Consider the following 22903-nt stretch of genomic DNA (forward strand, 5'->3'; position numbering starts at 1 on the left):
TGGAGAGCAGCTCTCCGGGGCCGAGAGCGGGGAGATTCGGGGCCTGCGGGGGGCGGGGGGCGGGGGGACGGGCACTCACGATGTAGGCGCAGAGCGGGCTGAAGGCCCCGGTGCCGCAGGTGAACAGGTGGCTGCTGTTGAGTGACAGGAGGATCTTGATGTAGTTCTGACAGTCGCGCTGGGGGAAGAGGGGCAGGATGTCAGGCTCAAGCCAGCCGCCAGGGGGCACCACCGAGACCCAAGGCCAGGGCTGGGGGTGAGGCCTCAAATCTGGACCCGACTGAGCCCACCAAGGACCACAAATGTGTGTAGGTGGGACCTCGGGGCTCAGCCAGCTCTGTGGCCGGCAGCCTTTAGTTCCGTCTGGGGTGAGGCACGGAAATGCCTCCTCTTGGGCGGCCTTGGCCCCTGAAGGTCCTCAGTGCAAATGGATGGTCCCTCCCAGCCAACATGGGGAGGGGGCTACAGCCCAGAGCAGGAGACACTGGGCCTGAAGCCCGGCCCCAGGCTCACGGGCAGCCTCCGAGAGAGCGTCTAATAGCGTCTCCACCCTCTGATAGCTCCCCAAACCTTTCTCCTCTGAGATCTTTCCTTTTCATGAATGGCAACTCCACCCTCGCAGCTGCTGAGGCCCCAAACCTCCCGGCCAGCCTCCAAGTCCCACCTCGCACACCCGGCAGGCATTTTCCCATCGGGAGACACCACCTTCACCATACATCGGGAATCTGACCAGGCCTCCCTCCCTGGTCCAGGCAACCAGCACCTCCCCTCCCTCGTCCTCGCCACATGGAGGCCACTGTCCGCCACTCCTGACGAACGCCAGGCCAGGCCACTCCTCTGCTCGGCCCTCCCGTGGTTCCCCAAACACCCCACTCGGAGTAAAACCCACAGGCCTGCTCCTCCTGCAGGTGCCCCCTGTCCACTCCCTCACCGCCCTCTCCTCTTGGCTCAGATGGCACTTTTTTTTTTTGAAGGAAGCGTGTAACCGGACTACCTTTTACATTGACCGATTCTTGCCTGTTGTTCTTCCTTCTCTTTCACAATTGAATCTCCAGTGTCTAAAAGTGCCTGGGCACAGAGCAGGTGCTGCCCAGCCAGGGTGGCTCAGTGGCTGGACCTATGAGCGATCCCCTGGTCAAGGGCACATGCCCGGGATGTGGGCTGGATCCCCAGTGGGGGGCATGCAGGAGGCAGCCGATCAATGATTCTCTCTCATCATTGATATTTCTATCTCTCTCTCCCTCTCCAAAATCAATAATAATAAAAAAAAAAATATATATATACATATACATACATATACATATATAGTGGGGCCTTGACTTATGAGTTTAATTCATTCCGTGACGGAGCTCGTAACTCAAATTACTCGTATGTCAAATCATTAAAGTGAACGAGTGAGACACGTGATGCTGGGCTGATGTTGTGGCGTTCACTGTGACGTTCGCTATGTCAACTAGCGGTGGGGTATCTGAAGCAGGCTCGTAACCCGAATTTTAGCTCGCAACTCAAGGCAAAAAATTGGCCGAGAGACGGCTCGTATCTCGAAAAACTCGTTAGTCGGGACACTCGTAAGTCAAGGCCCCACTGCATATATATATAATTTTTTTTTAGAAGATATTATGTGCAGAATGAAAGAAGTCAGGGTGTCAGCACTTGAACCTGTGTCTCGATCCCAAGTCCAGCGCTCTTCTGCCCTCTCCTTAGCTGCCCCCGCTGCACTCAGGACCAGCGGCCTCTGGGAATAGTGGGGAGTCCTCCAGAAGAACCCCCGGGACTGGATGAGACCCGCACCCATTGGTCTGGCCAAAGCCAAACCAGGACCTGTCAGACCTGCCACATCCGGCACCATGTGCAGAGGGACATGATAGCTGTCCCCACCCAGTCGCTGCTCCTGCCGGAAGCTCACGTTTATCTGGCACTTATACTGTGCCAGGTGCCTTATGCCTATGACCTCACTGAATCCTCACTTACGGTGGGTACTGTGAGGCAGGCATCACTATCCTCATTTTATTTATTTTATTTTTTAATATATTTTTATTGATTTCAGAAAGGAAGGGAGAGGGAGATACCCTGCATGCCCCCCACTGGGGGATCAAGACCGCAACCTGGGCATGTGCCCTGACCGGGAATTAAACCATGACCTCCTGGTTCATGGGTCAATGCTCAACCACTGAGCCACGCCGGCCGGGCTACTATCCCCATTTTACAGATGGACTAAGGCCCAGAGCGGCAAATCTACTGGTCCAGGATTCAGAGCCAGGTCTGGCCATCTCAGAAGCCTGTGCCCGCCCACCACAGCCGGCTGCACCTGCTCCCACTCCTGCTTCCGTCCCGGGTCCAGGACCACCGCCCTCCATCCCACCTGCAGCCCAGGCCGCCTTCAGGTCCCGGCTCACCTGTGGGTCCTTGCCCTTGAAGCTGCACTGGTATTTCCTCTCGGCATCTGCGCTCCACAGCAGCTGGGGAACGAGGCAGCAGGTGAGTGTGCATGTAGGAATGGAGGGTCCACCCCCCCCCACCCCCAACTCCTTTCCCCTCTCTGCTTGCATCATCCCCGGACCCAGGAAGTCAGTCTTCCTGTCCACCTTCCCCACTGCCACCCTCTGCCCAGCTTCCCCAGCCCCGGGCATCGTCTCTCACCTCCTGGTACTCCCCGCCCGGCAGGAAGCTGGTGCTGCTATTGAGCGCGAAGAGGGCCTCTCGGGCCCCCACGTACAGGGTCTCCCCGTCCCTGCTCAGCAGAAGGGCCGTGTAGTTGGAGACGTTTTCGGCTTGGAATCTGAAGGATGGTCGCTCTTCAGAGTCTGGGGAGAGGAAGATGGACATTAGCTGGGGGCCACCCCTCCCACAAAACACCAACTTCTAGAACGAACCAACATAGGTCAGCAAGGCAGTGGGTGGCAAGGGGCCGAGGACAAGGGGACCAGGCTTACAGGGAGCAGCATTCCCGGCCCCCCAAACACTGTGCAAGAAACAAAGGCACGAAGGTGAACGGAAAAGAATGTTAATTGTCTAAAAAAAATCGAAACCACCTCCATGTCCCAGTACGGGGGGGGCTGGGTGTGAAAATCAACCCTCATCCTTCATGGGACAGAACACAAGCAAATGGCAAAAACGATGCTTTTTCAGAAGCCCCAGAAAAACAAGCAAAGTTTCATAAGAAAGGCCTGGTCAAAATATGACGGGGACGTCCCTAGCCGGCTTGGCTCAGCGGATAGAGCGTCGGCCTGCGGACCGAAGGGTCCCGGGTTCGATTCTGGTCAAGGGCATGTCCCTCGGTTGCAGGCTCCTCCCCGGCCCGGGCCCTAGTCGGGGTGCGTGCAGGAGGCAACCCAACGATGGGTTTCTCTCACATGCATGTTTCTCTCTGTCTTTTCCTCTCTCTCCCACTCTCCCTAAAATCAATGGAAAAATATCCTCGGGTGAGGATTAAAAAAATAAAATTTAAAAAAATGACGGGAACTAAAATACGAAGTGATGGTTTTTGAGCCCGTGTCAGAATACAAGCAAGGAGAGGGACTGCACACTCTCCTTTGAGAGAAGGCCTGGCAAGCACCATGCACCCCTCGGCCCCTCAGTGACCACCAGGATGCCCGGGCGACGTGTGGCTGTGAAACAGGACATTCATGTTCTCAACCTTGGCCTCAGGAGCCTGAGCGTATGACAGACAGACACTGATGCTGGGGACGCGGGCAGTTAGGAAGTGGAGTCTCTCTCTTCCTCTGAGAGCAAAGGGCCACAGATACCATCAGCGATGACGGGGACAAGGCACTGAGGGTTATGCCTATTAATTTAAACCGCAAAGGTAACCAAAGAGAGTGGCAGGAAATGTTTGGAGGAGGTGGGGAAGGGTCTGAGTGCTAGATAGCCTTATTTCTTGCTTTTTTAAAATTTTTACATATATTTTTATTGATTTCAGAGAGGAAGGGAGAGAGAAACATCAATGATGAGAGAGAATCATGGATCGGCTGCCTCCTGCATGCCCCCTACTGGGGATCGAGCCCACAACCCAGGTACGTGCCCTGATCGGGAATCGAACCGTGACCTCCTGGTTCGTGGTCAACGCTCAACCACTGAGCCACACCGGCCGGACTAGACAGCTTTATTTCTTATCAGCAGCAAATCAGATAAGCCAAGAATAGGGATATAAGCATTTTACTAATGTACACAGAGAAAACCGCTGTGTAACAAGAAGTGTAAGTGACAAAGATTGCCCCTTTTAACAGGGCCTGGGACCGCGGAAGAGTGAGGCAGTTGCTGCTTTTCACAGCAAGTCCTACACTTAAAAAAATTATGTGCATGTACCCTTTTATTATTATTATTATTGATTTCAGAGAGGAAGGGAGAGGGAGAGAGAGAGAGAAACATCAATGATGAGAGAGAATCATCGATCGGCTGCCTCCTTGCACACCCCCTATTGGGAATCGAGCCCAGGCATGTGCCCTTGACCGGAATAGAACCTAGGACCCTTCAATCCATAGGCTGATGCTCTATCCACTGAGCCAAACCAGCTAGGGCATGTGCATGTACTTTGATATAAATTTTAAATATCTTTCATTGTTATAGAATATGTAATGACAAGGAAATATACTAATGACATACCACTAAGCGAAACCACGTTATAAAGTAGTATGTCTTGCTAGATTCTATTTTTTGTATATGGGAAAAATATAAATATAGAGAAAAAAAAATCTGGAAGAATGAATCACTGAAATGCTGAAGAGTGGTAGCCTGGATAGGATTATAGGGAATTTCTTTTCCTTTTTCACGCATTATCATTTTTGGATGTTACAGGTTGGACTTGGGTGATGCACAAGAAATGCATCAGAGCCCTAGCTGGTCTGGCTCAGTGGATAGAGCTTTCTCCTGCAGACTGAAGGGTCCCGGGTTCAATTCCGGTCAAGGGCACATGCCTGGGTTGCGGGCTCGATCCCCAGTAGGGGCCATGCAGGAGGCAGCTAATCAATGATTCTCTCTCATCATTGATGTTTCTCTCTCTCTTTCCCTCTCTTCCTCTCTGAAATCAATAAAAATACGTATTTTTTAAAAAGAAATACATTAAAGAGGAGTACCAGGGCACCGTTTGTGCTTGGAGTGACTCACAGATTTGCAAAGAAATTATTCTAAAAATTCTAAGCAGCTGATATGAAAAGGAAAACAAGCAGAAAGCAGCCACCCTGCCCCAACCTCCGGCGTCTCCTAACTGACCGGTGGATTATGACCACGCAAACATATACAGTCTCATGAAGCAGAGGAAGCAGAAGGCCGGCCACATGCCAACAGAGCGGCTGGGAAGACGGCGTTGTGGGCGTTTCCACGGGGAGCGATTTTACATACCCCCGGCCTGGTTCCACAAGAGTGAGGAAAACACAAAGAAAAGAAGGGAATGAAACATCAACACTAAAATCGGGAACAGAGGAGAACAAAACAAATCTGAAGAAAACATCGACTCCAGTGAGGAAGGGGAGATTCCCATAAGCAGGTCATAGGTCCGCATACATCTAGTGCCGAGCCTCCCAGTGGCCAAGGAGAAAAGGGAAATGAGACTACCTCATCCTCGCTGTCCAAGAGGAGGAACACATACCAGCAACAAGCCTCCCACCTGGAACCGGAGTCGGAACTGAGTTGCAGGGGCAATGCACAGGGGAGAGTCCTGCCTTAACGTTCAAGAGCCCGAACTCGGCTGCTGAAACCATGCAGGGCAGCTGTGGTCGGAGTTTTTAAGGCCTCTCTTTAAACTCCTATGTCCAGCATCACATTCCTGACTCCTCGCCACTTTCTATGGGCACTTTACACGCTGGGAGGCCCAAGGGACGTTTCCAACACAAACCTCCCGCTTCTCACAACCAAAACTTCCCAACACGTTGGGTCCCAATGATGTTGCTCATGCTTCAGGCCAATGAGCCGATGAGCTGACCTTTCTGTGCTCTGCGCCTGCAAAGAACCGACCCCCACTCAAGAGCGCCCTCCTGTTGGCCACCAGAGGTCACCTTGGGAAGGCGCCATGCTCAATGTGCTGTAGATATGAACTCTTTGCATACGCACAACATACCCCAGGAGGTAGGGACTGCTATTCTCCCCACTTCGCAAACGAAGAAATCAAAGCTCAGAGAGATGAAGCAACATACACAAAGCCACGCCGAAAAAAATGAGTCTGCAGGGGGAGGCTGGCTCAGGAGGGCTCCTTCCTGAACCATTCAGTCTGCCAGCTGCACGGTGTGGCCAAATCACCCGGGAGATTTATTTATTTATTTATTAAGTATATTCTTATTGATTTCAGAGAGGAAGGGAGAGATAGAAACATCAATGAAGAGAATCATGCATCGGCTGCCTCCTGCACGCCCCACACTGGGGATCCAGCCCGCAACTCGGCCATGTGCCCCGACCGGGATTCGAACCGTGACCTCCTGGTTCATGGGTTGATGATCTACCCCTGAGCCATGCCGGGCACTCCAGCTCCAATGCCGTGGGCCTGGGACGGGGCCTAAAAATGTGCAGTTTGACAAGCTCGGTGATTGTGGAGGAGAAGGCCCAAGGACCACAGTTTGAGAAGCGCATACGGTCTTCTGTAAGGCAGTGTACACGTCACCTCACTTGGCTTGGGTTTTCTCATAGGCATCACGGGGATAACGCAACAAACGTAAGACTCCCAGCAGCCTCATGAGGAGCCAGTGAGGCCAGGGCAAGTGGCTGGCATCCTCCAGGGTCCTTAAGCAAGGGCTGGCCCTACTGTGCCCAGGCCCGCCTGCCTGCAGAGGGGGACTTCCTAGTAAGTCTGGGCAGGAGGCTGCTCTTGCCATCTGCCCAGGTAATACAGAGATGTCAAAGGTCATCAGAGATAAAAGCTGAAGTTCAGGTGGCAGCTCGGCCCCACTCAGGCCTGGAAGGGAGGGGGAAATTGCCAAGGGTCACACAGACAGAGCAAAGCTGGCTGGAGGGGCAGCCAGGGTGCCAGCTGCTCATCCGGGCCCGGCCCAGCCCTCCACACAGCCAGCTGCTCCAGGGCCCCACACCTCCTCCAGGCGCACTGGGAGCACAGGGACGCAGTGCAGGGACACAAACGCCTCGGAGAACTGAGTGAAGGGCCCCTCACGCCACAGCTTCCCACTCTGGGGGGCACTCCTCCCGCGCCCCCCTGCCCTGGGCCTCCCAGACTCAAAGTCCTGAAGCTCTTGTCCCCCATGATCCCCCTGCCCTGGGCTGGCTTCCTAACTGGAGTCCCAGTGAGACAAATCAAGAGCCCTAGCCGGTTTGGCTCAGTGGATATAGCATCGGCCTGCAGACTGAAGGGTCCCGGGTTCGAGTCCGGTCAAGGGCATGGACCTTGGTTGCGGGCTCCTCCCCGGCCCGGGCCCTGATTAGGGCGTGTGCAGGAGGCAACCAATCGATGTGTTTCTCTCACATCGATGTTTCTCTCTCTCTCCCTCTCTCTTCCACTCTCCCTAAAAATCAATGGAAAAATACCTTTGAGTGAGGATTAACCAAAACAAACAAACAAAACAACACACACACACACACAAAAAAAACAAATCAGGAGTGCAGACTCCAGAAGCGGAGACCTGGGTTCAAATCCTGCCTCTGGCACTCTCGAGCCCTCTGCCACCAGGACAAGCCACTTAACGTCTTGCAGCCTCACTTTCCTTATCTGTAAAATGGGGATAATAGCACCTCGCCTCATGGGGCTGTTATGAGAAGGAACGAGATTACGCATGTAAATAACAACACACATAATGAGCCACGTTTGCTGACTGCTTACTCCCAACGACCGCGCGCACGCTACCCACCCAGTGCTGGCTGCTGGCGCGGCGTCTGGCACACGACCAGCGCTCGAGTGGATCAAAAACAAAAGCCCAGAGCCCTGCAGGAAAATCCAGCCCGGCCAGCCGGCCGGGGGAGCGGGGCGGAGGGAGCAGTGCCTCCCTCGTCCTCCTCCTGCGTAATTAAAACATTGGCGCCCAGTGATGCCAACCCAGGCCTGCACCTGGTCGCACCGAGCCCAGGCCAGTCTCAGGGCATCAGCTGCGAGGCGGGGAAGCGAGGGTCAGCCACGTGCGCACATGTGTGTGAGCTGGTCCCGGCTCCGTGGCGCTCTGAGTGATGGTCTCACCCGGGTGGCCAGTGGCCGGTCCCCTCGAGTCACAGCACAGACGTCTGTGTGGGCCCTGCCTGAGCTTGCCCGTGTGTGTGTGTGTGTGTGTGTGTGTGTGTGTCTGCGCCCCACCGCAGGGCTTGTCGGTGCTTGTGTGTTCGCTCCAGGGCGCTGTTTGTGCAGAGGTGACAGGGAGGGGGTGCCTGGGCGCTCGGCTCCCTGCGCGTCCCGGCACACACACCTGGGGGCCGCTCTTAGCTGCTGCGTGTGATGGCGGGTGCCTCCTGGGCCATCCTCATGCCCTACGAGCGGGTCAGCCCAGCACCCAGGCCGCCTGAGGCTGTGGCCTGTTTCCCAGGTGGGACGAAACCTTTGCCTCCATCCTGCAGACCTGAGCCGGGGGCTGTGCAGGGCTCCCAGGAGGCTGGATGGGGGTGACGTGAAGCCAGGCATGTCAGAGACACCCGCAGGGCCCACTCCCCAACCCCGGGCCGGGGTATCGGCAGGAAGTGATGCGGAGACAGCTCAGTCCCCAGCCCCATCTGGAGGCTCACCTTCCCCTGTGACTCAGCCGGAAGCGGGGAGCCTCTGGAGTGAGACGGGAATAGGATCAGCACCTCCCCCACCCCAGGAGGTCCCCACCCAGGCCAGCAGGGCATGACTCAGAGCCCCACCCCACCTTTCTCCCCTCGGCGGCTCCTGGCACCGCACGGCTGACCTGGCCCTCACGTCTCACCCTCCACAGGCCCTGGCAGGAGGAGGCCGGTGGCAACTACCAGCTTCCAGGGCAGTCAGAGCCGGGAAGGTGTCCCCGGCGGGGGTGGCCGTCCCTTCTCCCTCAGCTGGAACCGCAAAGTCCCAGAGGCTCTGGGCCCCGCAACAGTCCGGGGGAGCCTCCCAGATGCTCAGCAGGCGCACCTGCTCCCCAGGACGCGCTCTGGACCCTTGGACCCGCTGTGCCAGCAGCAGCAGCAGCGCCTCTGGGCGGGGACGCTGACTCAGGGATGAGGGCAGCCAGCGAGCTCGACACACGTCCTCCCTCCGCACTGCCCCAGCGCTGAGCAGGGCAGCCTGCTGGGCCAGGAGCAGTGGGCACACTCTGCCCTCACCCAACAGGGAAGTGGGGGGCAGGGGGGTGACTGAGTCCAGCTCATGGCATCCGGTGTTCCGGGGCAGGTACACGAAGGTCCCTGCTATCGCCCCCACCAAGTAGGCCCTGCCCAGCCCCTCCCAGACCTCCCGGTGCCCATCTGGCCAGGGCGCCCTACCCGGGACCTGTCATGAGCCCCAGCACCTGCGAGCCTGCTCTCCCACCCCCCACCCAGGACCCTCTGCTGGGGGCTGGCTGCTTCATGACCCCTCTCTCCTGACGTCTCCGCTTTTCCTAAGGAAATTGGGGCCCCCAGGCATAAACTCCCCGACTCCTCAGAGCCTGAGCTCTGTGCCATTAACCTCTGCCTCACAGAAAGCGGGTTTTTCCTTCAATATTTACCCCAGAAATATGCGTGCTTCCCTCCTCCCCTTTCTCAGCCAAAACCCTTCCAAGAGCCGGCGGCGCCGTCTCCATCTCTCCATCTCTCCATCTCTCCATCTCTCCATCTCTCCATCTCTCCATCTCCGACCTCCCACTCACTGCAGTCAGGCCTCCACCAGCCCCGCGCACGCCAGGACCCACTGCCAGAGCCCAGGCACCCCGGGGCACGGCCTCCATGGCACGTGGCCGTGGCCCTGTGGAGGTCCCCTGTCTTTGGGTGTCTGCCACACCAGCCCCAAGGTCACTTCCTGCCCCTGCCCCCCCCCCCCCCCAGGAGCTAAGGGCCTGCGGTGGCACTACCTAAGCACGTAGAATGACCAGCGCCTGTGATCCTGGCAAGGTCGCCGTGACACAGGCGTCACCACCTGCATTTTTCAGATGAGAGGACGCAGGCACGAGGGAGGTAACGTGCGCAGGTTCCCGCTGGAAGAGTCGGGGAGCTGGGCTTTGAACCTGGGCTGCTGGCTCCAGGGCTGCGTTCCAACCACCCTGCAGCCTCTCCAGGGTTTGCTTTTTAAAAAAAGTATTTTTTCATTGATTTCGGAGAGGAAGGGAGAGGAGGAAAAGAGAGAGAAACATCGATGATGAGAGAGAATCATGGATCGGCTGCCTCCTGCACACCCCACACTGGGAATGGAGCCCACAACCTGGGCATGTGCCCTGACTTGGAATCGAACTGTGACTCGATTCCTGGGTCGACACTCAACCACTGAGCCACACTGGCTGGGCTCCAGGGTTGGCTCTTGAATGTCCTTGTTCCCTGGTGCCTGCCGTTGGCCCCTGGGTTCCCACATCCACGCCCAGTGCTTCAATGAACCGGACACTGGTAACTCCCAGAGGTCTTCATCCAGCCAAGATCTTCCTCCAACATGCCACTGCGGGGCCCCTCCCTCCTGCCCCCTCTTCAGCCTGGGGTCTCTGTGGCACCACACTCCCAGCTGCAAACCTTGCACTGTACTTCCTTCCTCCCGCCCTGTCACCCAAGGACATCCGATCCACAATCAAATCCTGCCAATGTTTCCTGCTCAGCGTTTTCCAAACGTATTCCCATCACTGTGCCCAAAATCATCCCCGTGCAGAACCAGGCCAGCACCCGCCCACCCCGGCCTCTGCAGCAGCCTCGCCCAGCTGGCTCTGCCCCCAGCCCCGTGGCTCCAGCTCCACGGAGGCCAGAGGGCTCCAGGGGACCTGTCACTGTCCTGGGTAAAACCTCAACCGTGCCCCACTGTCCAAGCCCCTGACTCACCAGCCCTTGCACGTCCCCCTCCCCACCTGGAAGGCCCTTCCTTTTTTTTTTTTTTTTTAATATTTTTATTGTTTTCAGAGAGGAAGGGAGAAGGAGAGAGATAGAAACATCAATGATGAGAGTGAATCATTGAGCGGCTGCCTCCTGCACACCCCACACTGGGGATCAAGGCCGCAACCTGGGCATGTGTCCTGACTGGGAATCGAACCGTGACCTCCTGGTTCATAGGTCAATGATCAACCACTGAGCCATGCTGGCTGAGCATGGAAGACCTTCCTTTTGACCTACTCCTACTCATCTGTCAAGACTCAGTTTCTTCTACTCCATGAGGTCTTCCTAAATCCCCAGCTGGGCAAGGGCCCCTTCTCTGGGGCCACATTTCCCTTGCACAGCTCCCCGATGCAATGGCCACACAGTTTCACCATGATGGGCTTTCCGTCTATTCCATGAAGCTGACTGTGCCTTGAGGACCAACTATCTTATTCCTATTTATAGCCCACTAGAGGCCTGGTGCACAAAATTCGTGCACGGGTGGGGTCGCTAGGCCTGGCTGGCGATCAGGGCCTATCAGGTTCCCCGTCTCCCCGTCTCCTACTTCCCTCACCGCCCGTGCTGCCACTGCACGGTTCTCCACCTCCCCCCTTCCTCCTTCCCTCGCCGCCCGCGTACACCGCCACCCACCCCTGGTTCCCTGTCCCAGCCCAGGGCCCAGCCCTGATCGGGTGATTGGGACCTGCCAGCTGGGGGGAGGGACTGGGAGGTTGTCCAGCAGGCCCCATCGGAGATCGGGGCCTGAGGGCTGGGGGCAGCTCCTGCATTGAGTGTCTGACCCCTGGTGGTCAGTGCGCGTCATAGCAACCTGTCGTTCTGTTGTAACGGTCACTTAGGCTTTTATATATATAGATAGATATTTGTATCACCTGGCCAGGTGAGTTCCAAAAAGTTGTTTGATTTGATAAGCATCTGTTGATTGAATGAATGACTGACAGAGTCCTAAGTCCCAATTCGGATGCTCCGGTCCAGGGAGGGGCACCAGATTCAAAGGGGGCAGTCTGGTCCTAGCCGGTATGCCTCAGTGGCTAGAGCACTGGCCTATGAACTGAAGGGTCCCGGCTTTGATTCTGGTCAAGGACACATGCCTGGGTCGTGGGCTCAATCCCCAGTAGGGGCTGTGCAGGAGGCAGCCAATACATGATTCTCTCTCATCATTGATGTTTCTATTTTTCTCTTCTTCTCCCTTCCTTTCTGAAATTAATAAAAAAAGGGGGGGGGCAGTCTGGAGGCCCTGAGGCCTCACACTCGCACTGCCCCTACTCTGCCCCCTCCCCAAAGCACGGAACACGCTGTCCCAGCTGGAGTCCCAGGGTGCAGATGGAAGTGTGACAGCTGAAGGCGCGGCAGGGAGGCGGGCGAGGCCACAGGGACCCGGAGGCCCACGCCTGAGTCCTGACTTGGATCCCCAAGCAGCTGTGCAACCCTGGACGGGCACCTGCCCTCTCTGTGCTAGGAAGACCCAATAAATGCAGCCCTGCTCCCAGGCTACGGAGTCACCAACAGCCACGCCCTAGCCATGCCCCCCACTCCCCCACTGCCTCCCTTCCTCCCCACCTTTGCTCTGAGCAAACACCCGGCACCCTGGGGGCACAGACCCCATGCTTGCTGCTAACGGGATGGGGGCCCGGCCTTGCCAGGTCTTCAGAAGGGCTAAAAACCTGGATTTTTATAGAAAACTTCCTGAGCGTTAAATATCGGTGACCCATTCAAGTTTCTCTAAAACACTTGGAGGCCAAACAAAACACATCTGCAGCTGGCCCTGGCCCATGGCCCGTGCTCCTGGGACGCCACGCCTATTGGAGAGTTTTGCATCCGTCCGCCAGGCACCTCGTCCCCGGCCAAGGCTGCTGGGTTGGCCCTATTTCCGACCGGGCAGCACCATCGGGGGCCTCAGCTGGATCCCTGTCCCATCCAGGGTGTGACCTCGATAGAGTTCTTTACCAGAGGGAAGTATAACCCATCCATTATTCAAGGCTGGGCTGGGTCCTTGGGCTGCTTTTCTGTACATTTCACAGGTGGTGCGGGAGGCACCAGATCCAATGGAAGGAATGTGGCTCCCGTGGCTCCCGTGGCAGACAGCTGTGGCTCCAGGCTTGTCCCCCAGCCTTTCTGGCTGTGTGGCCAAGGCAATGTGAACCGACCTCTCTGAGCCCCGATTCTCTCCCTGGTGCAAGATGGAACAATGTCCCCCGGCCCCGCCCCTGCCTCCGCACACACCCAAGGGCAGTGCCTGGCACACAGTGGGTCATCCTGGGAGGTTTCCTCTCTCTTGCTGTTAGCGTCTGTCTCAGAGGATGGGCAAGGGGTGGGGTGGGGGCAAAAAAGAGGCAGCAAGTTGGTTCATTTGGTCCCCTTCTCTCTTTTTTAATCCTCACCTAAGGATATTTTCCCGTTGATTTTTAGAGAGGGTGGAAGAGAAAGGGAAAGACAGAGAGAAATATCAATGTGAGAGAAACACATCGATTGGCTGCCTCCTGCGCACGCCCTGACCAGGGCCCGGGCCGGGGAGGAGCCTGCAACCGAGGTACGTGCCCTTGATCAAAATCGAACCCGGGACCCTTTGGTCTGCAGACTGACGCTCTATCCACTGAGCCAAACCAGCTAGGACCATTTGGCCCCTTCTTTAGGAATTCTGATAAAAATGAGGTTTCTGTCTACTGTCCCCACCGAGACCCCCTCGCCACAGGACCCCACCTCTCCAAACCCCACTACGCTATCAGGATGGGCTTCTCAGAGGGACCACAATGCAGACCAGACAGGTCCCATGGAGACCGGGTCGAGCTACATGTCTTTGACAAAATACTTCCCCTCTCTGAACCTCAGCTGTCTGATCTGTAAAATGGGGAGAATGCACCTACCATGCAGGTGGATACAAGACAACTACAGCCTGGAGCCCCCGCAGCTCTTTACCTGTTACCCACCTTCTACCTTCTCCTGAGCACTGAACGCCGGACACAAAATATGAGGGCACTGGCTGTGCCACCTCGGGGCTGGCGGGCTGGCTCCTGCCTTGTAGCGGGGATGGTCACAGACAAGTGGTGGCTACAGAGTGACTAGGGAGCCTGGCCGATGTGGCTCAGTGATTGAGTGTCGACCTATCAACCAAGAGGTCACGGTTCGATTCCCGGTCATGCCTGGATGGGGGCTCCATCCCCAGCTGGGGGCGTGCAGGAGGCAGCCAACTGATCAGTGACTCTCTCTCATCATTGATGTTTCTCTCTCTCTCTCTCTCTCTCTCTCTCTCTCTCTCTCCCTCTCCCTTCCTCTCTGAAATCAATAAAAATATATATATATATATATGTATTTTTTTTAATAGATTTTATTGATTTTTTACAGAGAGGAAGGGAGAGAGATAGAGAGTTAGAAACATCGATGACAGAGAATCATCGATCAGCTGCCTCCTGCACACCTCCCACTGGGGATATGCCCGCAACCCAGGTACATGCCCCCGACCGGAATCGAACCCGGGACCTCTCAGTCCGCAGGCCGACGCTCCATCCACTGAGCCAAACCGGCCTCGGCTACAAATATATTTTTTAAGAGTAGAAAAAGAGTGACCAGGGAGAGGGTACAGGGCTAGGAGCAGAGAAAAGGCTTGTCGCCTTGGGAAAGGCAGGAGATGGCGTTACGGGACCTCAGTACATGTCCCAAGACGGCCGCCTCTGTGTAAGCCGCTCTCCATGCTGTGCACAGGGCAGCACCACCAGGATGGGGAGGTCAGAACATGAGGAGGTGGGGGCAGGGGCCAGCTGGGGGGGGAGCAGCAGGAGTTGCTGAGGGCAGGCCTGCCTGGACCACCTGGACCTCAGGAGTCTCACGTTCTGTTTGCTCCTCTCCCCCCTCGTCCCCCTGGGAAGGGCCCTATCAGAGCCCTGTCCACCCATCCTGAATATCCATGGGGCTGGGGGAGGGGTCGGAGGGGGAAGGGCACAGGCCCTAAGAAGGGGACACAGGAAGGAGTGACTGACAACACGACCCCAGCCCAGCCTTTCCTCCAGGCCCCGTGTCACCCCGCCTCTCTAGTCTGGAGGAGGAGCGAGCAGGTGTATCCAGATGTGCCCCCAAAGTTGTGCAAGCTCAGCGCTCACAGGCATTTCGACACCCCGCTGAGCGTGGGTCAGGCAGAGGGCAGAGTGGAGCCGGCGAGGGGCAGGGAGGAGGGCGGTGCAGCCCAGCCTCGGGCAGAGGAGGCAGCTGGAAGAGCTGAACCAGGAGCACCAGGAAAGGGGACTAAAGGAAGCATCATCACCTTTGCTTCTTCCCCAGGGCAGTGGTGAGGAAGTCTGCACCACTTCCTGCCTGGCTGGCGGCCTTGACACCTCGCAGAGGGCCTGCATCCAGCCAGCGCTCAGACAGTGTCTGCTCAATGAATGGACAACCTCCCCAGGCTGGGCAGGCGGGAAATTCCCACCAAGGGGAGCAGGAGCCGCTGCCTTTATATATATATAAATTTTATTGATTTCAGAGAGGAAGGGAGAGGGAGAGAGAGAGATAGGAACATCAATGATGACAGAGAATCACTGACCAGCTGCCTCCTGCATGCCCCCAACTGGGGATCGAGCCCACGACCTGGGCATGTGCCCTTGACCGGAACTGAACCAGGGACCCTTCAGTCCGCAGTCCAACGCTCTATCCACTGAGCCAAACCAGCTCGGGCTTTTGCTGGGGATGCTGCACGTGCCAGGCAGCGTGCCAGACTTTACAGCCATGAACCCCGTCAAGGTTCCTGCTACTATTCCCATCTCGCCAATGTGAAAAGGGGCCTGGAGGGGGGGGCGGGAGCTCGCCCGGCTGTGGTGGCTCAGTGGTTGAGTGTTGACCTATGAACCAGGAGGCCACGGTTCAATTCCCGGTCGGGGCCCATGCCTGGGTTGTGGGCTCAATTCCTGATTGTGGAAGAGGCAGCCGATCAACAATTCTCTCACTGATGTTTCTCTCTCCCTCTCCCTTCCTCTTAAAATCAATAAAAATATATTTAAAAACCCAAGGGTCTCGCCTGGCCGGCGTGGCTCAGTGGTTGAGCATCGACCTATGAACCAGGAGGTCACGGTTCGATTCCCGGTCAGGGCATATGCCCGGGTTGCGGGCTCCATCCCCAGTGTGGGGCGTGGAGGAGGCAGCCAATCAATGACTCTCGCTCATCATTGATGTTTCTCTCTCTCTCTCCCTCTCCCTCCCTCCGTTCCTTTCTGAAATTTAAAAAACAAAAAACAGCCTGTGCCCCGGGCTTCTCAGAGCAGACTGACCCTGGCTGCCCACTCCGGGGTCAGAGGACAAGTAGCTGATTGGTGCCTCATTCTCTGGGCTCAATGGGGTTTTGTTGACCGCAGGGTGCAGGCCTGCGGATTTCGTTCCCATCTGGTTTGGAAACACTATGTCCAGCGCTTCCCAGGCAGGCACTTCAGGGCAGGGTGGAAATGAACAACTCCTTTTAGCTGCCCAAATAAGGGGACCCATTAAGACTTCCATGAGCCACAGGAGCTGGTTTTCGTTCCTTCCCCCCTCGCAGCTCACACACCCCAGCCATCATTTCCGTTCAGCATCCCTCCTGCTCCCCACACAGCAGCCCCCCTGGTCCCGGAGCTCCAGGCCACCCAGCTCCCAACCCAGCAGAACCCAAACTCCACGTGCTTCTCTGACGCATCTCTCCCAGAGACAAGCCACTTCCTCTGAGGGCCTCGGCCTGCACTGCTGAGCCTGGAGCCCCCAGGTCCCCTCCCCGTCCTGGCCATGCGTGGAGCACCCCTCCTGGCGGCCCCAGGAATCGGATGGACAGTAATGAGGGTCCCATAGGAAGGATGCTCCACTTTCAGGGATATTTTTTCAAAACTACAGACACAGCCCACTGTCTCCAGGCATCCAGGCCCTGGGGAGGGGGGCGGGTTCAGGAGGGGAGGGCAGATGGCAGGGAAGGGGGTGTGGGCTCTAGCTCCATGCCTTTCTCCCTGTTCTGAGAGGAAGGTGCCCTGGGGCCTGGGGCCCAGTGTCCCATGGTCACCATGGTCCTGCCCAGGACGGGCAGGCTGCCAGGAACATCTAACGAGCCCCCAGGGATGAGGCAGGAAGCTGCTTCAAGCCACGGTGGGAAGGTGAGCCTGGTCAGTCACCGGAGAATTCCCCTCTGGGGCACCCAGCCCTGCAGGACAATCCGCACACAGACGGGAGGGGGGCGGGCGCCAGGCCAGGAGGAAGCCCGGTGGGGCGGGCACTCCGGGTTGTGGTGCAGCTCAGTAAAGCGTGGCTATGTGCTCAGCTCCCAAGGTCAGGTGCCAGGGAGCTGCTAAACTCTGCCGGGCTTTGGCGGGACGAGGACAAGAAGTCCCCTCCGGGCTGACCCAGCCGCAGGGACACAGGGGAGGGTCTACTTCCTCCAGGAGCCACAGCGTGGAGGGCAGAGTATGGACTGCATTTCGACCCTTCAGCGGGGCCCCAAATGTGCCATCTCGGGGGTCCTCACAGATGAACCTGAGTGACTCAGTCCTCCCAGGGTTAGGATTTTAACATGATTGTGTGTGTGTGTGTGTGTGTGGTTAATCCTCATCCAAGGGTATTTTTCCACTGACTTTTAGAGAGAGTGGAAGGGAGAGGGAGAGACAGAGAGAGAAACATTGCTATGAAAGACACGTATCAACTGGTTGCCTCCCACCAGCACCCTGACCAGGGCCAGGGGTTGAGCCTGCCACTGAGGTACGTGCCCTTAACTGGAATGCCTTTGACCGGAATGGAACTCAGGACCCTTCAGTCCTCGGGCCGAAGGTCTGTCCACGGAGCCAAACCAGTTAGAGCGAACAGGAATCTGAGGACACAGACACGCTGACCCCAGCACCACGTGACCCGTGCAGGGGGTGCTGGCGTGCGGCAGCCGTACTGCGGCCTGGCAATGGCCACGGGTCTGAGGAAGTGGCCAGGTCTTGGAGCTGTGTGGGGAATCCCCCCGAAGCATCCCAGCTGCTCTCAGAAAAGAGGTGCCCTCGGTTCCTCCTCACGGCTCCCCAACTTAGTGACGCCATGCGTGGCCCCCCATGCAGTTCCGGAGCCGGACACAAGACCTGGTGCACCTGACATGCCCCTTGGGCCAAACATGGAGTCCCTCGAGCAGCCGTCCCCACCTCTTCTCACCTGCTCCCAAAGGTGACAGGGTCTGAGGGCACAAGAGCGCTGTGGCCACAACCGAGAAACAGCCAGGCAGCAGCAGGCCCGGGTCCGGATACACGTGGACGCTCCCTTCACACGCCGGAGCACCCAAGGGGCCGCGGTCAAACCACAGGCCGGCACCGCCCCACCCCAGGCCGAATCGCCCCAGTTCTGCAGGACATGCCAAGGCTGAGCCTGTGCCTAACACAACAGCAATGACAACGAGCACTCACTCAGCGGTTTCTGGTGCCAAGCCCCGTCCTGAGGACTTTTCAGACATAAACGGGATTGACTCCTCACAGCCCTGAGGCAGGTGCCGGTGTTGTGCCCATTTTACAGATGAGGAAATCAAGGCCCAGAGAGCTTAGGCAGCTTGCTCGGGGTCACGTGGTTCCTAAGTGGCCGAGGCCGGTTTGCAGCCGGGACACCTTCTCGGCGCTACTGGGCCACGAGGTGGCTCTGAGTGCTGATTCTGCTACTCTTTCCTTCTGCAAACAGAATGTTCTTAGGGGTGGGGAGCGCTGTAACCTGGGATGCATAGGTCCTTTATTCTAATTCACACAGTGTGACAACCAGCGAGTGAAAGGGCTTGGAGAAACAATACCTATACACGTTATGCCCACGCAATACACCTGGCTTCACAAACTCTCCCAGGACAGGCTTGCAAGGGAGCTGTGACGGGGAGTATTTTGCAAAGCGAGCAACCTGGGGCTCCGGGCGGAGGAACTGACTTGCCCAGGGGCAGAAATGGGCTTAGAATCCAGGTCCCTCCGATTTCAAAGAGAAATTGGAGAAGCAACCAGGTGAGAGGGGGGGGTAAGGAGAGCGGGGAGCAGAGGGCTGGAAAGAGGGGGCCACAGAAGCAGCTGTGAGCTCCAGGGGCGGGACCTGGCCCAGGAGGATGGTCCTCCTGCCTCCAGGGCCTGGAGTCTCCGGCGCACCCAGACTGCCCCCCTCCCTACTACGGCCCCTCCCAGGTCCTGGGGGATCCCACCGTGTCCATTAGGGTGAAGAATGGGGCGCCGGCCCTTCCTTCTGTGACTTGCTGGAATACCAAACCCCGGTGTTTACGGGCCGCAAGCACAGCCCCCTGCCTCCACCCCGAGCTGCCCTGGGGGCGGCACCGCGGCTGGCTCTGGTCAGCATCAAAGACAAGCAGATGCGCAGGCGGACCGGCGGGTAGCCAGCACCGGGGGTGGAGGATTGGGGGGATTAAGGGAGTCACAGCCAAAAGGGCACCCTAAAGAGGCAGCAGGGGGGCGAGGAACCCCACCCCCCCGCATTAAAAGAATGGAAGAAAGGAGCCCGCGGCCCCAACAGCTCCCCTCTCCCCCCTCCCTCCGCATAGCGCTTTCCCAGGAGGAGGGGTCCCAGCGAACCCCACGTCTCCAACGCGCCCCCTGCCTCCTTTGTCACTGCAACGTCCGCACGAGGCACTCGGGGCCGCCTCCCCTCCCCTCCCCTCCCGGGGCCCGCGCCCCGCGGGTCGCCCGCACTCACCCAGCGGCAGGCTGATCCGGGGCACGAGCGCCCGAGCCGCGGGCGGCGGCGGCAGCAGCAGCAGGAGCAGCAGCAGCGGCGGCCGGGTCCTCGGGGCCATCACGGCGCGCGCGGTTCGGACAGCGACGGCGTCTTCCCGGCTCCGGCTCAGGTGGTTCCACTGGACTCGCGGGCGGCAGCCCCGCCCCCGGACCTGGGGGGGGTTGGGGTGCGGGTCACGTGGCCGCCGAGCGCGCGCCCCTCCGACCCCCACCGCGCGGTCCCGCTGGCCGCGCTCCGAGTCTGCTCTCCCGGGAGCGCGGGGCGGAGGGCGGCGCCGGAGGAGGAAGTGGACCGCGTCCTGCCTCTCCCCGCTCCGCTCCCCGCCCTCCCGCCCCTTCCCCCCCTTCCCCCTTCCTCCTTCCTGGGCGCTGCGGCCGACCTCGGGGGCGCCAGCTGGGTGCGCGCCTGGAGAGGCCGAGGCGGCCGGAGCGCGGGGCGCGGAGGGAAGCGGGGCCACAGCTCCCCGCCCCCCACCCCAGACCCTCCCACCGCCGCCCCGGCCCCTTCCGGCGGCTGCGCGACCCTCGGCGAGCGGGGGGTTTGGGAAAACCTGTGGGTCTCTCCCCTGCGCGCCCCGGGAGGGTCTGGCCTGGGTCTGGCCCCTTTAGTCCTCCTCCCCCGCGAATGCTCCCGGCACCCACTCGCCCGTGACCGAATAAACGCGGCCGAGCCGGTGCTGACGCCGGGGCTGGTTGCTTCGTAAATAAATTTCTAATTTCTGCTCGGGATCCGTCCACCTTAGGGCCTGGCTGCGCTCACTGCAGGCCCACCGCCCAGCCCGGTGCCCTGCGGGGGCGTCCGCGCTTAGAATTCTGTCCGCACGCAGCCAGACCTCGGGTGGGAGGAGCGGTGCGAGATTAATTGACGTGGAATAATAGGATTTAATACACGGCCTAGGAGGTGAGACCTTCTCCACTAACCTGCACGTAGCCAGGCAGGAGACGGTACTCCCTGAGGCAGGAGGGGTCCCCGAGGCACCCGCTTAGAAGAGGCACGGCCCACGCCCCCCACCTCACCCCCATTCCTGGTTCCTAACGTGCCCCAAGATGGAGCTCAGTCCTGCGGAGACCAGGGGTTTCAAACTGCAACCTGCACCCCTAAGTAAGTCCCAGAACCAATGTTGGTTTTTTTAACCAACATTAAAAAAAAAGAAATAGACACAACAGAGCGTATCAAACTGCAAAGATCATAAAAAGGATAAGTAAGGCCCTGGCCGGTTTGGCTCAGTGGAGAGAGCGTTGACTTGTGGACCAAAAGATCCCGGGTTCGATTCCAGTCAAGGGAACATACCAGGCTCTCCCCGGACGAACCAATCGATGTGTTTCTCTCACATTGATATTTCTTTCCCTCTCTCATCCACTCTCCCTAAAAAATTAATGGAAAATATCTTCGGATGAGGATTAACAACAACAAAAATAAGAACAGGAGAAGCCCTGACCAGTTTGGCTCAGTGGATAGAGCGTCGGCCTGCGGACTGAAGGGTCCCGGGTTTGATTCCGGTCAAGGGCATGTACCTTGGTTGCGGGCACATCTCCAGTGGGAGGTGTGCAGGAGGCAGCTGATCCATGTTTCTCTCTCATCGATGTTTCTGACTCTCTATCCCTCTCCCTTCCTCTCTGTAGAAAATCAATAAAATAAAATAAAAAAAGAAAAAGAGAAGTAAGCTTTGGGAAACGGTTCAACTTTTCCTATGAGCGCACAGGACCAAGGTCAGATGTAATTCTTCCTGTCGTTCCACTTGAAAGTAGTTCCCAAACCCCCGCTCCTCATTTCCATGGCAGTGGGAACGGCGGCCCCAGGAATGAGCTGCCCTCCTGGGAAAGTTCCTCTTCATCCCCGGCCAACACGAGCTTCCTCAGAGCCAACACCTTTTGCTCACCCCACCCCCAGGGCCAGCCACATCCTGGGCCACGGGGTGGCTGTCCGGGTGGGCGCAGCACTCACACGGTCCCCGCTGTCCTCTCTCGCAGCCAAGCTTCCCCGCGTGCCATGATTTCTGCACCTCCACCATCCCGACACCCATCTATGGGCAAGGACTAGGCGACAAGGGCTCCCAAGAAAAAAAACAAAACAAAAAACAAAAACGCCACACACAAAAATATAAAAGAAAGGGTCTCTCCTAGCCGGCGTGGCTCAGTGGTTGAGCATCGACCTCTGAACCAAGAGGTCACGGTTCGAGTCCGGTCAAGGGCACATGCCTGGGTTGCGGGCTCGATCCCCAGTGTGGGGGGTGCAGGAGGCAGCTGATCAATGATGATTCTCTCTCATCATTGATGTTTCGATCCCTCTCTCCCTCTCGCTTCCTCACTGGAATCAATAAAAATATATTTAAAAGGAAAAAAAAGAAGAAGAAATAAGGAGATCTCAGCACTGGACACAGAGTTGCACAAGTGATGTGGGCAGCAGCAAGCACCCCACTTCTAGCCTAGCCAGGCCTTGGACACCACCTTTATCAGTGTCATCCATCCACCTTCAGCCAATGATGTCCAAGCCTCCGGCTCCATCCCAGGACTACGCACAGCTTTCTGCTAGGACCTTTGCCCTGGCTACTCTCTCTGCCTGGAGCCTTCTCTCCCAATAGCCACCAGGTTGGGTCCCTTCCTCCAAGTCTTTGCTCAAAGATCTTTTTTTTTTTTTTTTTATGCTAGGGCATCTATTATTGTTTTTTTGTTTAATTTTTTAAATTGATTTAAAAGAGGGAGAGAGAGAGAGAAACATCAATGAGAGAGAATCATTGAGGAGCTGCTTCCTGCACGCCCCCTACTGGGGATCCAGCCTGCAACCCAGGCATGTGCCCTGACTGGGAATCGAACAGTGACCTCCTGGTTCATAGGTTGACACTCAACCACTGAGCCACGAGGGCCGGGCAAAGATCGCCTTCTTAAAGAATCCGCACTTCCCCCAATATTCCCCTTACCCTGAGGTTTTTTTCTTTCTTTCAAGGTACTCATCACCTAATAACATACTATATGATTTGCTTATTTGTTGTGGTTTTTCTTAATTGTCTGAACGCCCCACCTGCCCCTCCATCCCCAAGATATTGACTGAGAGGGCAGGGATTTTTGCTTCTGTGCTTGTTACTAATCCCAAGCCTCCAAAACAGTGCCTGGTATGTATAGGCCCTCAAGGAGTACTGGCTGAATGAATGAATGAATGAATGAATAGATGAATGGATGGATGGATGCAATCTAAGGATCATGGAATGCTGCTGGCACACGTCAACCAACATAGGTATATCACCTTTGGTCCAATAAAGAGTTTCTCCCAAACGTGAAATTATGCAATGTCTTTCTTCAGCCAAAAC

At 57.2% G+C, this 22903-nt stretch overlaps 2 protein-coding genes across 3 annotated transcripts in view; one reads left to right on the plus strand and one right to left on the minus strand.

The window, feature by feature from the left end:
* Positions 1-19744, minus strand: part of SEMA4B (semaphorin 4B) — a 29865-nt gene extending 10121 nt beyond the window's left edge. The window contains exons 1-4 of one of the 2 annotated variants that reach the window (XM_081114739.1): positions 19558-19744; positions 2641-2804; positions 2397-2459; positions 80-178 (exon numbers count right to left, since the gene is read on the minus strand). In XM_081114739.1, the coding sequence (XP_080970865.1) occupies positions 80-178; positions 2397-2459; positions 2641-2804; positions 19558-19657 (426 nt within the window). In that variant the 5' untranslated portion in view covers positions 19658-19744. The remainder of the gene's footprint in view (positions 1-79; positions 179-2396; positions 2460-2640; positions 2805-19557) is intronic. The other variant, XM_081114740.1, reaches the window with a different exon arrangement.
* The window catches only part of CRTC3 (CREB regulated transcription coactivator 3), a gene marked incomplete at its 5' end in the record, with an annotated part of 1283408 nt that overhangs the window by 464066 nt on the left and 796439 nt on the right, over positions 1-22903 (plus strand). The window lies entirely within an intron of this gene.

Source organism: Myotis nattereri, assembly GCF_964212035.1.
Source record: "Myotis nattereri genome assembly, chromosome: 21".
NCBI lineage: Eukaryota > Metazoa > Chordata > Mammalia > Chiroptera > Vespertilionidae > Myotis > Myotis nattereri.